We start from the raw sequence: 15809 nt of genomic DNA on the forward strand, positions 1-15809 counted from the left end.
AATGAGTTTGGGAGTGTTCCTTCCTCTGCAATTTTTTGGAAGAGTTTGAAAAGGATGGGTGTTAGCTCTTTTCTAAATGTTTGATAGGATTCACCTGTGAAGCCATCTGTTCCTGGACTTTTGTTTGTTAGAAGATTTTTAATCACAGTTTCAATTTCATTACTTGTGATTGGTCTGTTCATATTTTCTATTTCTTTTGTATTTCTTTTTCCTGGTTCAGTCTTGGAAGGTTTTACCTTTCTAAGAATTTGTCCATTTCTTCCAGGTTGTCCATTTTATTGGCATAGAGTTGCTTGTAGTAGTCTCTTAAGATGCTTTGTATTTCTGTGGTGTCTATTGTAACTTCTCCTTTTTCATTTCTAATTTTACTGATTTGAGTCCTCTCCCTCTTTTTCTTGATGAGTCTGGCTAATGGTTTATCAATTTTGTTTATCTTCTCAAAGAACCAGCTTTTAGTTTTATTGATCCTTGCTACTGTTTTCTTTGTTTCTATTTCATTTATTTCTGCTCTGATCTTTATGATTTCTTTCCTTCTGCTAACTTTGGGTTGTTTTGTTCTTCCTTCTCTAGTTCCTTTAGGTGTAAGGTTAGATTGTTTATTTGAGATTTTTCTTGTTTCTTGAGGTAGGCTTGTATAACTATAATCTTCCCTCTTAGAACTGCTTTTGCCACATCCCATAGGTTTTGGACCGTCGTGTTTTCATTGTCATTTGTCTGTAAGTATTTTTTGATATCCTCTTTGATTTCTTCAGTGATCTGGTTATTTAGTAACGTATTGTTTAGCCTCTATGTGTTTGTGTTTTTTACGTTATTTTCCCTGTAATTGATTTCTAATTGCATAGCGTTATGGTTAGAAAGGTTGCTTGATATGATTTCAATTTTCTTAAATTTACTGAGGCTTGATTTGTGACCCATGACGTGATCTATCCTGGAGAATGTTCCGTGCACACTTTAGAAGAAAGTGTAATCTGCTGTTTTTCGATGGAATGTCTTATAAATATCAATTAAATCTATCTGGTCTATTGTGTCATTTAAAGCTTCTGTTTCCTTATTTATTTTCATTTTGGATGATCTGTCCATTGGTGTAAGTGAGGTGTTAAAGTCCCCCACTATTATTGTGTTACTGTCGATTTCCTCTTTTATAGCTGTCAGCAGTTGCCTTATGTATTGAGGTGCTCCTGTGTTGGGTGCATATATATTAATAATTGTTATATCTTCTTATTGGATTGATCCCTTGATCATTATGTAGTGTCCTTCCTTGTCTCTTGTAACATTCTTTATTTTAAAGTCTATTTTATCTGTTACGAGTATTGTTACCCTAGCTTTCTTTTGATTTCCATTTGTATGGAATATCTTTTTCCATCCCCTCACTTTCAGTCTCTATGTGTCCGTAGGTCTGAAGTGGGTCGCTTGTATACAGCATATATATGAGTCTTGTTTTTGTATCCGTTCTGCAAGCCTGTCTTTTGGTTGTAGCATTTAATCCATTCACGTTTAAGGTAATTATCGATATGTACCTATGACCATTTTCTTAATTGTTTTGGGTTTGTTTTTGTAGGTCCTTTTCTTCTCTTGTGTTTCCCACTTAGAGAAGTTCCTTTAGCATTTGTTGTAGAGCTGGTTTGGTGGTGCTGAATTCTCTTAGCTTTTGCATGTCTGTAAAACTTTTGATTTCTCCACCGAATCTGAATGAGATCATTGCTGGGTAGAGTAATCTTGGTTGTAGGTTTCATCACTTTAAGTGTATCATGCCACTCCCTTCTGGCTTGTAGAGTTTCTGCTGAGAAATCAGCTGTTAACCTTATGGGAGTTCCCTTGTATGTTATTTGTTATTTTTCCCTTGCTGCTTTCAATAAGTTTTCTTTGTCTTTAGTTTTTGCCAATTTGATTACTATGTGTCTCGGCGTATTTCTCCTTGGGTTTATCCTGTATGGGACTCTCTGCACTTCCTGGAATTGGGTGGCTATTTACTTTCCCATGTTAGGGAAGTTTTTGACTATAATCTCTTCAAATATTTTCTTGGGTCCTTTCTCTCTCTCTTCTCCTTCTGGGACCCCTATAATGCGAATGTTGTTGCTTTTAATGGTGTCCCCGAGGTCTCTTAGGCTGTCTTCATTTCTTTTCATTCTTTTTTCTTTATTCTGTTCCACAGCAGTGAATTCTTCCATTCTGTCTTCCAGGTCACTTATCCGTTCTTCTGCTTCAGTTATTCTGCTATTGATTCCTTCTAGTGTATCTTTCATTTCAATTATTGTATTGTTCATCTCTGTTTGTTTGTTCTTTAATTCTTCTAAATCTTTGTTAAACATTTCTTGTATCTTCTCGATCTTTGCCTCCATTCTTTTTCCAAGGTCCTGCATCATCTTCACTATCATTATTCTGAATTCTTTTTCTGGAAGGTTGCCTATCTCCACTTCATTTAGTTGTTTTTCTGGTGTTTTATCTTGTTCCTTCATCTGGTACATAGCCCTTTGCCTTTTCATTTTGTCTATCTTTCTGTGAATGTGGGTTTTGTTCCACAGGCTGCAGGATTGTAGTTCTTCTTGCTTCTCAACAATATGTTTAACCTGAAAATTTTTTAATGTTTTAATGCAGTTTTTTGTCATCAATGTCAATATTATTTTTGTTATTTTTTATTTTTTTCAAAGTATGTATTGTAATTTATTTTGATTGCTTCAGGTGTTAGTTGCAGGCACACAGGATCTTCGTTAAGGCTTGCAGGATCTTTTCATTGTGGCACACAGGCTCTTTGTTGTGTCACTTGGGCTTCTCTCTAGTTGTGGTGTACAGGCTCCAGGGCACGTGGGCTCTGTAGTTAGTGACACACAGCCTCTCTAGTTGAGGCGCGCGAGCTCAGTAGTTGTCGTGCACAGGCTTAGTTGTCCCGTGGCATGTGGGATCTTAGTTCTCTGACCAGGGATCAAACCTGCGTCCCCTGCATTGGAAGGTGGATTGTTCACCACTGGACCACCAGGGAAGTCCCTGTATGATTACTGGAGCTTTTTAGTGTACCTCTACTAACCTTTGGAGTATTCCCTTCTTATTAGTCTTCTTTTCCAGTTTTTAAAAAATTCTTGGTTATTTCTCCATATAGATTCTTGAAGTAACATGTCTAATTCTAGGAAAAAATAAATTCATTCGTATTTTTAATTTGGATTGTGTTAATTTTATTCTACCTCTCTGTTTGCATAAAATGCATCTGTTGGATCTTACAGCAAGATTGCTTTTCTAAGGAGCATTATAAGAAAGAAATAAATCATTTGACTGGCATATTATTCTGTTAAAAGACTAACTTTCTAGTTCTAGAAGAGAATAGATTATTTTCTTCTTCCACTTGTTGAGTAGAATTTTCCACTGGGATTCAGAATCACAGAGTATCAGTTAAAACTGCAAGCCACCTTACGGCCACCCCTCTTATGCTTTTGGGATCTCTCAGGAAGGAGCCACATGGTGCTGATTTCTCTGAAAGCTGCTTTCTCCAAAGCAGAGCAGCACTTCGTCCAGGAGGTCTCAGAATTTTGCAGCTCAGGTGGAGTCATATCCTGATCTCTTTGGTTGCCCTGCTGAGACATCCTCCAGACTTTCCATGTTTTGGGGTCTGCTTGTGTTACCCTAAGAAATAGGGACTGCGTAGTGTAATCTCGTGGAGGTTTACCTGGATTTAGGGTGTCAGCTACCCCAGTTTTTCAGTGATAGCTATATATTTGTGTAGAAAACCCCAAACAAAAATATTTTGCTAACCCTTTTAAAACATATACTTAAGGGCTTCCCTGATGGCTCAGTGGTTTAGAATTCATCTGCCAATGCAGGGGACATGGATTCGAGCCCTGGTCTGGGAAGATCCCACATGCCACGGAGCAACTAAGACCGTGTGCCACAACTACTGAGCCCACATGCCACAACTTCTGAAGCCAACATGCCTAGAGCCCGTGGTCCACAACAAGAGAAGCCACCGTAATGAGGAGCCCATGCAGCACAACAAAGAGTACCCCCCACTTACTGCAACTAGAGAAAGCCAGCTCACAGCAATGAAGACCCAATGCAGGCAAAAATAAATTAATTAATTAAAAATTTTTTAAAAATAATAAAACATATACTTAAAAACCATTTACACAAATGGATTTAAAGTGTAGTGTTGATCCTTAATTCGAATCAGTGTAGCATTATTGCATTGCATTAGGCCACTTATATCTCTGACCTACAGGTTTTTTCCATTCTAGGTGATAATCTGGTGACTAAAGAAAGCCATTACAAATTAATTTTTGGAACAGAGTTTGGGCAAAAAGAAAAATGACTTTTAGAGTTCATAATTAAATATTTCAGAATAAAAAGAAGTAGAATATAGGTGAGTTAGAGGGACAAGACACTTTACATTCATTTTTTTTAAAAATAGACTTCATTCATAGTCTCCATTCACAGAAAAATTGAATGGAAGGTACAGAAAATTTCCACATACTCCCTGAGGATTGCATTATTTTTATAAGTTAGTGGGAATCTACATCTTTTTTGTGTTTACATTTTTATACTTTAAAAAATTCAGTTTATTGATGAATATATAATTGACATACATTAAAATTCACTCTTTTTAGTATCCAGTTTTAGGCATTTTAATAAACGTATATAGTTATGTAACTACCACCACAATCAATTTTTAGAACAGTTCCTAAGTCTCCTCATGCTCCCAGTGTTTGTTCACTAAGTTAAATCTAGCTTTTGGGCTAAGAAATACATTTTTTATCATGTTAAGGAAGTAACTGTATATTCCTATTACTTTGAGTGCTTTTTTTATAAATAATGAGTGCTGAGTTAATGTCAGATGGCTTTCCAGTGTCTTTAGAAATAAGTGTATAATTTTAATCCTTAGAATAATTAATATTATAGGGATTTCCTTGGCAGTCCAGTGGTTAAGACTCCATGCTTCCAATGCAGGGGGCATGGGTTCAATCCCTGGTCAGGTAACTAAGATTCCACATGCCGTGTGGCCAAAAAAATAAAATAAAATAAAAATAAATTTTAAAAATGAATAATTAATATTATAAATTTTTTAGAAGATTTACTAATGTTGAACTGCCCTTCCGTTCTCAGGGTAAGCCACGATTAGTTATGATATATTTTCTTTTAGTGTGCTATGAGTTTTGGCATGAATTTTTATAAGTGATATTGGCATATAGCTTTCCTTTACTAGGTTTAGATTTCATTTTTAAACTCACTTAAAAATAGTTTGGGGGGCTTCCCTGGTGGCGCAGTGGTTAAGAATCCACTTGCCTATGCAGGGGACATGGGTTCGATCCCTGGTCCAGGAAGATCCCACATGCCATGGAGCAACTAAGCCCATGCGCCACAACTACTAAGCCTGCGTGCCACAACTACTGAAGCCTAAGTGCCTAGAGCCCATGCTCTGCAACAAGAGCAATGAGAAGCCTGCACACCGCAAACAAGAATAGCCCCTGCTCGCTGCAGCTAGAGAAAGCCCACGTGCAACAACGAAGACCAAACACAGCCAAAAATAAAATAAACTTTAAAAAATAACTTGGAAAAAAAATAACTTGGAATTATTTTCTTATTTTTAACATGCTGGGCTACTTTAAATATTGGGCTACATGCTTTCTAAAGTTTTGATAATCTTCAAGATAGTTTTTGGAGAAGGTCTTTGACTACTTTCTCTATATTTTCTTAGAAAATTACCCTTTATTGCCATAGTAGTTCCTTACGATTTTCAAAATATTCTGTTTTATTAATAATTTGTTAGTGTCAAGAGGTGTAAAGGGTCTGAAATTTTACCCTACTTGCAAGCTAACAAGTAGCCGACAACAGTGTCATGGATGCTGGCAGAAGACACAAGACTCCTAATCCAAAGGCAGAGGATTTTATTGCTCAAAGCACAACAAGCAGCATGAACATCAACATATTTGCCTTGTTCCTCTTTGCCCACAAGTTCCATGGGGGTGATGCGGATGGTCCAGGTAGATACGTGAGCATTCAGTGAGCTGCATTATGGGAGAGGACCCGGAGTTTAGAGAACCCAAATCTTTCATAATGGGTAATACACATGCATGACCTTTGCTTTGAGGGAGATACTACCTTTATTATATTGAACAGTTAGCAAACCTGTAGGTTGATTTAGAGAGAGAGAGTATCTCTACCTTCCAAGGGTATTTGTTACACAAACATTCTCAAAATTATAGTCCAGAACAAAGGTAGTCAGTGTTTCTGCTTGCAAGATGTGCTCTGATACCTAGTTGCTGTTTTTTATTTTGTTTGAATGCTTTCCTTTTTTTTTTATTAAAAAATATATTTTTAATTTATTATTTTTGGCTGTGTTGGGTCTTTGTAGCTGTGCACGGGCTTTCTCTAGTTGTGGCGAGTGGGGGCTGCTCTTCGTTGCGGTGCATGTGCTTCTCATTGCGGTGGCTTCTCTTGTTGCAGAGCACGAATTCTAGGAACGCAGGCTCAGTAATTGTGGCTCACGGGCTCCAGGGCGCAGGCTCAGTAGTTGTGGTGCACGGGTTTAGTCGCTCCATGGCATGTGGGATCTTCCTGGATCAGGAATTGAACCTGTGTCCCCTGCATTGGCAGGCAGATTCTTAACTGCTGTGCCACCAAGGAAGTCCCTCCTGTTTTTTCTTATTATCTTAGCAGATGGTTAATATATTTCATTTAATTTTTTTCAAACAACCTGGGTTTTTCACTTGCATATTAATTTCATTATTTTTCTGTTATCTAATTAATGGAATTCTGCATTTATTTTAATTTATTTTCTCCTGGGTTCCTCAGTATATTTTGTTGTTCTTTTCTTAAGTTTTGAGTGGGATACTCATATACTTTTTTCTTTCATTTCTATTGCTCTATTTAAATGTATTGATGAATTTTTTTCTAAGATCTGTAGCTGTATTTCATAGATGCTTTTTTTTTCATAGATTCTTGATAATGTGGTGTTTTCAGTATTCTAGAAATTCTTCAGTTTTTTAAAATTTAGTAAATAGTTTTAAATTTTTGAAGTGAAGATGTCTCTTGGTTTTATGATTTTATTTCTCATTTTGTTTCAGTGATCAAGCAATGATTTGAGTCATTTCAACAGGTTTATACATTTATACGGTAGTCGCAGAAAAATACTTTCCTATCTCTCATATCCCATCTTCTCCCATCTCTTTTCTTACTTCATTTGCATTTAGATATTCTTCACTCAAGTCCCCCATCTGGGTCACTGTCTTCAAGCCCACATCTAACATAGCCTTTATTTGTACTCTCTTGTACTCAGGTGATACCAAATCCCATTCTATAGTTGACAGCCATTCTTCTGTACTCAATATCTACACATGCCTTTTTGCTCAGGATTTCATAAGCCTGTCAATATTAGCATGATTGAAAAATATTTGAGATCATTCTCTGGGAAGTACGAAAGTTGCTGCGGCTATGTAGGATTGGAGAGGAGCACCTAGGGAAGATATGGAGGAGCAAGTGTTTGAGTAAATGTAGCACTGATGTAGTAATCGTATGAACTCTGGTGGAGATAAGCAAGTCATTGTAGTACAGTATAAAAGATTAGAGGCAGGGCCTCCCTGGTGGTGCAGTGGTCACAAGTCTACCTGCTAGTGCAGGGGACACTGGTTTGAGCCCTGGTATGGGAAGATCTCACATGCTGCGGAGCAGCTAGACCCATGTGCCACAACTACTGAGCCTGCACTCTAGAGCCCACAAGCCACAACTACTGAGCCCATGTGCCACAACTACTGATGCCTGCATGCCACAACTCCTGAAGCCTGAGCACCTAGAGCCCATGCTCCACAACAAGAGAAGCCACCTCAATGAGAAGCCTGCGCACTGCAACGAAGAGTAGCCCCTGCTCACTGCAACTAGAGAAAGCCTGCGCACAGCAACAAAGACCCAACACAGCCAGAAATAAAACAAATAAAAAAAAGGTTAGAGACGGATGTATATATTTGTTAGTGATTACATAATTGTGGGAATTAAATGAGTAACATCTATTGCGAATTTGGGGTTGCTTATTCAATAGTAAGTGAACTTAGAATCGTTTCTGCCACTGGGAAAACTTAGGGGTAAGAGACTAACGGAATAACAAGTGAGAAAATTAATAAATATGTTATTGCAATGTTATAGAGACGAGCAACATGTTTCTGGGATAGAGCATAAAGTGCTTAGACTTAAATAGGATCAGCAGGAATATCTTTTCTGAAGAAGTGATTTTTGATTTGAGATCTGAGGATGAAGAGAAGTCAACCATGCAAAATCAGAGGATTTCTCAAAGAAGGAGCAACCTGTCAAGAGCCCTGTTTAATGGCAACAGTTGCATTAAACATTAAACAGTGCATTTTGTGAGCTGAAAAGAGGCCTTTATGTCATGAACAGAGAAAGTAAATGGGAGAGGAGTTGATAAGCAGAAGCCTTATTATTCATGCTCAGATATTTCTCTTTTATTCTAATTGTTAAGAGAAATCATTGAACACGTTTAAGTAGAGAGACTCAAACATTGATCAGCAACAGGGTCATTTATTGTCAGATATAAAAAAGAACAAAACAAAAACATGTGCAGGAACTAGTCCTGTAGATCTTGTTTCAGTCAAACATCTCTGTATAGTTTTAACAGACCTTTAGGTGATTCTTACACACACTTAAATCAGGCCTCCACTGATTTACCTTGTTTGCCTAATCACCAACCTCACCTCCATTCCTGGACTTTCTTTATTCTCTGTTTCCTTTGCCTTGTTTTGAAATGTATGAGAATATAGTCTGTTCCATAATACAGTTAATAATCCATAATACAAATTAGCTTAGTAATGATATGAAGTAGGGAATGATATCAGTATAATGTGGAACTTAGTTGTTTCACAGGTAATTTTCCTTGTTGAATAGTGCCAGAATGGTAGAAGTAGATTTATAACATTCAGCAGGAAAGGCAAAAGCCTTTAATTTGATACTTTATTGTTAAGAGCCCTTACACCTCCATATTAAGAAAATAATAAATGCCTACATTCAGGCTCCCTCCCCAGACATGGATACCATCAACCTTGCGTGTCTCCTAGCTGATGATAGGTTTCATTTCATCCTATTTCCATCTTAATGGTAGCCTCACTGGCTCAGAGCTTTATTTTCATGTACAATGTCTCAGCACCTGAAATCCAGTGTTTTCAATTTTTTGTGTGCATTTTAATATCCATGACGCAGCCTTCAGCTGTGTTGAGCTGCTTTTCAGGTTATCTCTTGAGATGTCAATTATTATATTTGTTAGTGCTCTGCCAATAAAGTTGCATAGATTTGAGTGTTCTTCTCCAGCCCTGTTTTCCCCATAAACTCTAATTTTTGGTGTGTAATTTTACAGAAGATAGGTTTTTTTAGGTACACATATGTGTTATTGTAGCAAGGATGCCTATCTTCTAGAGATGTCTAATCTATTCACTGGTAATGATGCTGAAAATTCAGCCTTTCTGCACCAGTGCCATATCGAATCTCGGAGACAGAGGTTTGGGTGAAGTAGAAAAGAATAGCTTTATTGCTTTGCCAGGCAAACGGGGACACAGCAGGCTAGTGCCTCAAGAACTGTGTGTCCCAACCCAGGAGGATTTGGTGAGTTTTATAGCAGTGGTTCAAGGGCGGGGTTGCTGATAAGGATCAGGGTGTGTGCAGGGCCTGTATTCCTTTAATCTGGCCTCAGGTGGTCTCCTGATGAGCTTCTCGAGGTTATCAAACTGTGACTTTCTCTCTGGAACATCTTCTGTTTGGTGGGGGTTTTAGTTCTGCAGAGGAACTCAAAGATACTGTTATATGTATCCCTTGAGGTAGAACCAGGACACCCCAAGGCTGTACTGTTGTTTCTTGACTACTCCTTCCTTGTTTCTGCATCCCCTCCCTTCCCTGATTAGCAACTGTTCGAATTTGCCCTTTGGAACTCAGGGAAGGTCATGGAGGCTGTAGTCTGTTCCCTGCAAACAAAGAAATGGGGGACACAGAAAGGCTTCCATGCCCAGGAGCCCCACAGGGTCCTGCTCAGTTTCAGTAATAGGCATTATTTTAGATGCTTTTTATTTCTGTATAGTTTTCTTTCTTCTGGAACCGGAAAACAGCGTGTGTTTGCTTTCTTGTTTTCTTTCAGATTTGGAGTCCAGATACAGGACCAATACTTTATCTCCAGAAAAGGACATTTATGAAATATATTCATTCCAGTGGGAGATAATGGAAAGAATTAAAAGCTATGGCCTTCAAGACTCCTTTTTTAGAAATGATTGGGAATGCAAAAGCAAGATTGAGGGGCAAAAGGAACCACAAGAGGGATATTTTGGGCAAGTGAAAATTGCTTCTGAAAAAATGTCCACTTACAAAAGGCATAATCTTCTTGCTGAGTATCAGAGAATTCATAATGGAGAAAAGTTATATGAATGTAAGGAATGTAGGAAGACCTTTATTCGTCGCTCAACACTTAGTCAACACCTGAGAATTCATACTGGTGAAAAACCTTACAAATGTAAAGAATGTGGGCAGGCCTTTAGACAGCGTGCCCACCTTATTAGACATCACAAACTTCATACTGGTGAGAAACCCTATGAATGTAAGGAATGTGGGAAGGCCTTTACAGTCCTCCAAGAACTTACTCAACATCAGAGACTTCATACTGGTGAAAAGCCCTATGAATGTAAGGAATGTGGGAAGGCCTTTAGAGTACATCAGCAGCTTGCTCGACATCAGAGAATTCACACTGGTGAGAAGCCCTATGAATGTAAGGCATGTGGGAAGACTTTTAGGCAGTGTACACACCTTACTCGACATCAGAGACTTCATACTTCTGAGAAGCTCTATGAATGTAAGGAATGTGGGAAGGCCTTTGTATGTGGTCCAGACCTTAGAATACATCAGAAAATTCATTTTGGGGAGAAACCCTATGAATGTAAGGAATGTGGAAAGGCTTTTAGAATATGCCAACAGCTTACTGTCCATCAGAGTATTCATACTGGTGAGAAACCCTATGAATGTAAAGAGTGTGGGAAGACTTTTAGATTGAGGCAACAACTTGTTCGCCATCAGAGAATTCATACTCGTGAGAAACCCTATGAATGTATGGAATGTTGGAAGACCTTTAGTAGTTACTCACAACTTATTTCCCATCAGAGCATTCATATTGGTGAGAGACCTTATGAATGTGAAGAATGTGGGAAGGCCTTTAGACTACTCTCACAACTTACTCAACATCAGAGCATTCATACTGGTGAGAAGCCTTTTGAATGTAAGGAATGTAGAAAGCCTTTTAGACTGCTCTCACAACTTACTCAACATCAGAGCATTCATACTGGAGAGAAACCTTATGAATGTAAGGAATGTGGTAAAGCTTTTAGACTTTATTCTTTTCTTACTCAACACCAGAGAATTCATACTGGTGAGAAACCCTACAAATGTAAGGAATGTAAGAAGGCCTTTAGACAACATTCACACCTTACTCAGCATCAGAAAATTCATAATGGAATTTAATACAAGAAGGCTTTCAAATGTACATGTTACAGAACATCAGAAAATTCATTTTTGAGAAAATTTGTTTCATGCTTATAACTAAGCATTAAAAAGTTTATATTTCAGAAAAAATTGTTGCTTTAAAACCTTCCACCACCATTCAGACATTGTATATCTTCAGCAAATTTATATGAGGAAATAATATAATGAATGCAGGAAAATCTTTAGCCTTAATCTATCATTATCGCCATTTCACCCCTTTATTACCAGTGTGTTATTAGATAAGGTACTTAGATTTCTGTGCCTCATTTTGCTCACTTGTAAAATGGTGATAGTAGTACCTATGTATATTAGTTATTTATTGCTGTGTAATAAATTACCACAAACTTAGTAGCTTAAAATAATACACATTATCTCAGTTTCTGTGGGTCAGGAGTCTAGGCATAACTTAGTTGGGTTCTCTGCTTCAGGGCCTCTCACAAGGCTAAAATCAAGATTTCAACCATGGCTGAGTCTCATCGGAAGGCTCAACTGGGGAAGGGATGCACTTCCAACCTCATGTGCTTGTTGACCGAATTAATTCACTGAGGGCTGTTGCGCTGAGGTCCTCAGTTTCTAGCTGGCTGTTGGCTAAATGCTGACTTCACTTCCTTGCGACATGGGCCTCTTCAAGGTGGCTGCTTACTTCATCAGAGTGTGCAAGCCAAGGAAGCAAGAGGCTGCTAGCATCAAAGAAGCTGTCGTCTTGTGTAATCCAATCATTGAAATGACATTATTTCATCACTTTTTCTATCTTCTTTTGGTTAAAAGCGAGGAACTAGGCCACCCTACACTCAAGGGAAAAGGCTTACACAAGAGTATGAATACCAGGAGGAAGGGACCACTGGGGCCAATCCAGAGTCAGCCTGCTACATCATGTAATAGAATTGTTGTGAGGAGTGAGTAGTTAATACTTGGAAAAATAGCAGCCACATAGCATGTTTTCTGTAAATATTACCTATAGTTGTTATTAACATCATTAGTATTAGTGAATTCATATGAAAGGAATATCCTATAGAAGTAATAAATGTAGAAATGCCTCCTGTCACTGCTCAGCACTTACTAAACTTAAGATAATTTATTCTGGATAAAATCTAGGAGGTTATATTGAATGTGAGAAGTTCTTCACCACTTGAGCTGCATCCAAAATTTCATGCTGAAAAGAAACCTTATGAATTTTATGAATATGAGGTTGTTAAGAGTACAACTATTGGAAGAATCAAAGAAAAATATGAAATTATTTTCCCATAATAAATTCCAAAGAGTAAATGTTTTATAATCTCTCATCTCTGACCACCATTCAATTAATTAGAAATTATCAAAAAGGTGGTATAAAGGAACTAACCACTTGGAAATTTAATTGTGTGTGTGTGTGTGTGTGTGTGTGTGTGTGTATAATACTCTTGTATAAAAGAAAGAAAACATTCCATTACAGTCAATATACTTTTTGATGCTCAAATTGCCCCATCTTCAGCCAGTGGGTGTTGGGTCTTTTCACATGACCCCAATAGCAGTTTGATAATTTACTCAGTTATGGCTGCTATGGGAAATGCTTGGGTACCAACTCATTATTCTGAAAACCAATAAATAAATGGAAAAATAAGTATTTATTTTGCTTTTCCCATGTGAATCAAGTTTCAGAGTCACCCAAAGCTCATCAAATTAATTTATTTTTAATTTAAGAAATCTCACCAGTAAATACAGAAAAATTGATAGGATTAGAAAAATTTTCTAGTTCCTAATGGAATAATGGGTCCAGAAAATGATCTTCAATGGATATTAAAACGATTTGGGAAAAAGTTTATCATGAGAACGTTACATTGGATTTATCAAGCTGACCACCTCTGAGCCCTTTATTCAATTTTAACGTCTATAAAGGTGGGACTATCAGAAAATAGGCACCTCCTGATACAATGCAATTAGGAAGTACATACCACTACCTATGAAGTCTTATTGCCAGAATAATGAACTGAAGGAATCAAACCTTAAATCAAAAATTTTAAAGCCAAGAATTTTGGGAATAGATGAAAAAGTAAATGGCACTGCAAGGAAGCAGCCAAGCAGATCCAGAATGTGTAAAATTCTACAAAACAAATGACCTGATTTCTTCAACTAATGAGTGGCATGAAAAAGAAAAGAAGGGCACTGTTAACAGATTAAAAAAGATGAGGCATATCAACTAAATTCAATATGTGGGTATTATTTGGACCCAGATTGAACAAAATGTAAAACAACATTTTGGAGACTGGGGGAAATGTGGACATGCACTGAGTATTAAATGATTTTTAGAAATATTTTGTTTGTTAGGGATGATAATGTCAATGTGGTTACTAAAAGATAGAACATCCTATGTGTTAGAGATACATATATATGAAGTAAGATACCCAGATTTGCATTAAAATAACTCCAGCAAAAGAAAAAGAAAGCAAATTGGCAAAGAGCTAGAAAGTAGATTAGCAAAATGTTGATAATTACTGAAGTAGAGTAGCTGTTTATGGAGGGTTCATTGTTTTAACATTTTTACTTTTTTATGTATTTGAAGTAATATTTAAAATCAAAGCTGAAATTATACACTACTTAAGAAATGATTGTTAATGAGATGCCTACATATCTAAATTTGTCAGATGTAACCAAAGTTCTATTCGGTGAGAAATGTGTGCCCCTGAATGCATTAAGAAAACGTTTGTGGGCCCAGTTTTCATCTTCTTCACTTACCTGCAGCAATCAGTGCTGGGCCTGTCACGTAGATAAATGTATTAAAGGAATGAATAAGCATTTATGTCAAGAAACAAGAAACAGAACAAAGTAAAACCAACACAAGAGAAACAAAGTACAATTGAAAGTAGAAATTAAGAGATTAGACACTAGTAGACTTCCAATGTTAATGACTGTATCTTGGCAGGTCCAATCAAGGAAAAGAAAATGAAATATAAACATTCAGCATTAATGATGATAAAAGTGATTACAGATTATCAATAAATTTTCCTTTTAATTATAAGGTAACACTGTATATACTATATGTATTCCAATATATGTAAAAATATAGAGGGATTACATTTTCTTCTCTATAAGTATGTTATCACAATTGACTGTGCTCTAGAACCCACAGACCAACAAATGTGTGTGTGTACGAAGTTCCTGTTTAAGGAAAAAATCTGATAGTTGTGTAGGTAAAAACCTTAAGAATAGATAATCCTTAACAAGATTTTACCAATTAATTTTACACAGGTGAAATAATCTGATACAAAACTAGATGAAGATAAAGAGCAAAATCTAGACCAACTTCACTTATGAAAATTCTATTCTTCATAATTCTAAATAGTTATATTTAGAATTTCTTACAAAACCAGTCTTCACTAATAGGCCAGTGTTTTGCCTATCCCAAGTACAAAGTAGCTCCAGAAGACCAGTGTTTAACCACCATTCTCCACAAGTTTGCTTCAGGGAATACTACTTTATGATATTTGAAAAAATATATCTGGGGAAAAAGTGTAAATGAAACAAAGGATAAAGTATCTACTTCTGGGGAAAATCCAAGTACACGTTATCAGCTTGTCGAAAGATGTATTAAAGAAATTTTCATTTAACATAGTGTATCTCAAATTTACTTCATTGTGCACTTCTCACTCCAAATACCTTTTAACACCTTTAGAATGTGAACCACTTTGGTAAATGCTACCATAACCACAATGAATGTCTTCAAGGATGTCATTTCAGACATGGTGAGTGATTGTGTTGGGAAGGGGTGAGGAAGGGCACTTTTCTTTTGCAGCTCACATTATACTCTGAAAGCAGCTTCCTGCTTGAATGGAAGGCTAATGATTTTCTATAGAATGGAAAAGATTCCAGCCTGGTGCTTGATAATGTATGTATTAAACATGCTTAAATATTCTATTAAACAGTGATTAGGACAAAATGATTTTTCATTGTAATAAAAATGCTATATTGAATACCATTTTGTGCGGTTTTTTTTTTTCTTGTTTTTAGTTTTTGGAATCAAGCCAGTTTATTGAGGGGCTTTGGGGGAGGGTCGAAAGGCTGGGAGGACAGTGAGATCCAATGTCCTTCTCCCAGCCGGGACCTCCCCAGCTTCACAGTCGCTGAAAGCCGTTTTCTTATTTCTTTGAAGAGTTGAGACTCAAAGGTGCATATCTAGAAGTGCTGTGTTTCACATATTGCTAGATTATTGCTCCATCATTGCACCAATATTGAATCCCTTCAGTTATTGAATATGAGTGTCTGTACTTCTCTGATTGCAAGTGAATTGAGCACATTTTTCATATGTGTTTATTGGCCAATTATGTTTCCCTTAGTGC

General features: G+C 37.0%; 1 protein-coding gene across 3 annotated transcripts in view; it reads left to right on the forward strand.

Moving 5' to 3' along the window:
• Positions 1-15443, forward strand: part of LOC112392252 (zinc finger protein 14 homolog) — a 38190-nt gene extending 22747 nt beyond the window's left edge. For all 3 annotated transcript variants that reach the window (XM_024733883.1, XM_024733884.1, XM_024733882.1), the window contains one exon: positions 10109-15443. In XM_024733883.1, coding sequence (XP_024589651.1) covers positions 10109-11475 — 1367 coding nt within the window. In that variant the 3' untranslated portion in view covers positions 11476-15443. The remainder of the gene's footprint in view (positions 1-10108) is intronic.
• The last annotated feature ends 366 nt before the right edge of the window (positions 15444-15809 follow it).

Source organism: Neophocaena asiaeorientalis, unplaced genomic scaffold (assembly GCF_003031525.2).
Source record: "Neophocaena asiaeorientalis asiaeorientalis breed wild unplaced genomic scaffold, Neophocaena_asiaeorientalis_V1.1 scaffold280, whole genome shotgun sequence".
Taxonomy (NCBI): Eukaryota; Metazoa; Chordata; class Mammalia; order Artiodactyla; family Phocoenidae; genus Neophocaena; species Neophocaena asiaeorientalis.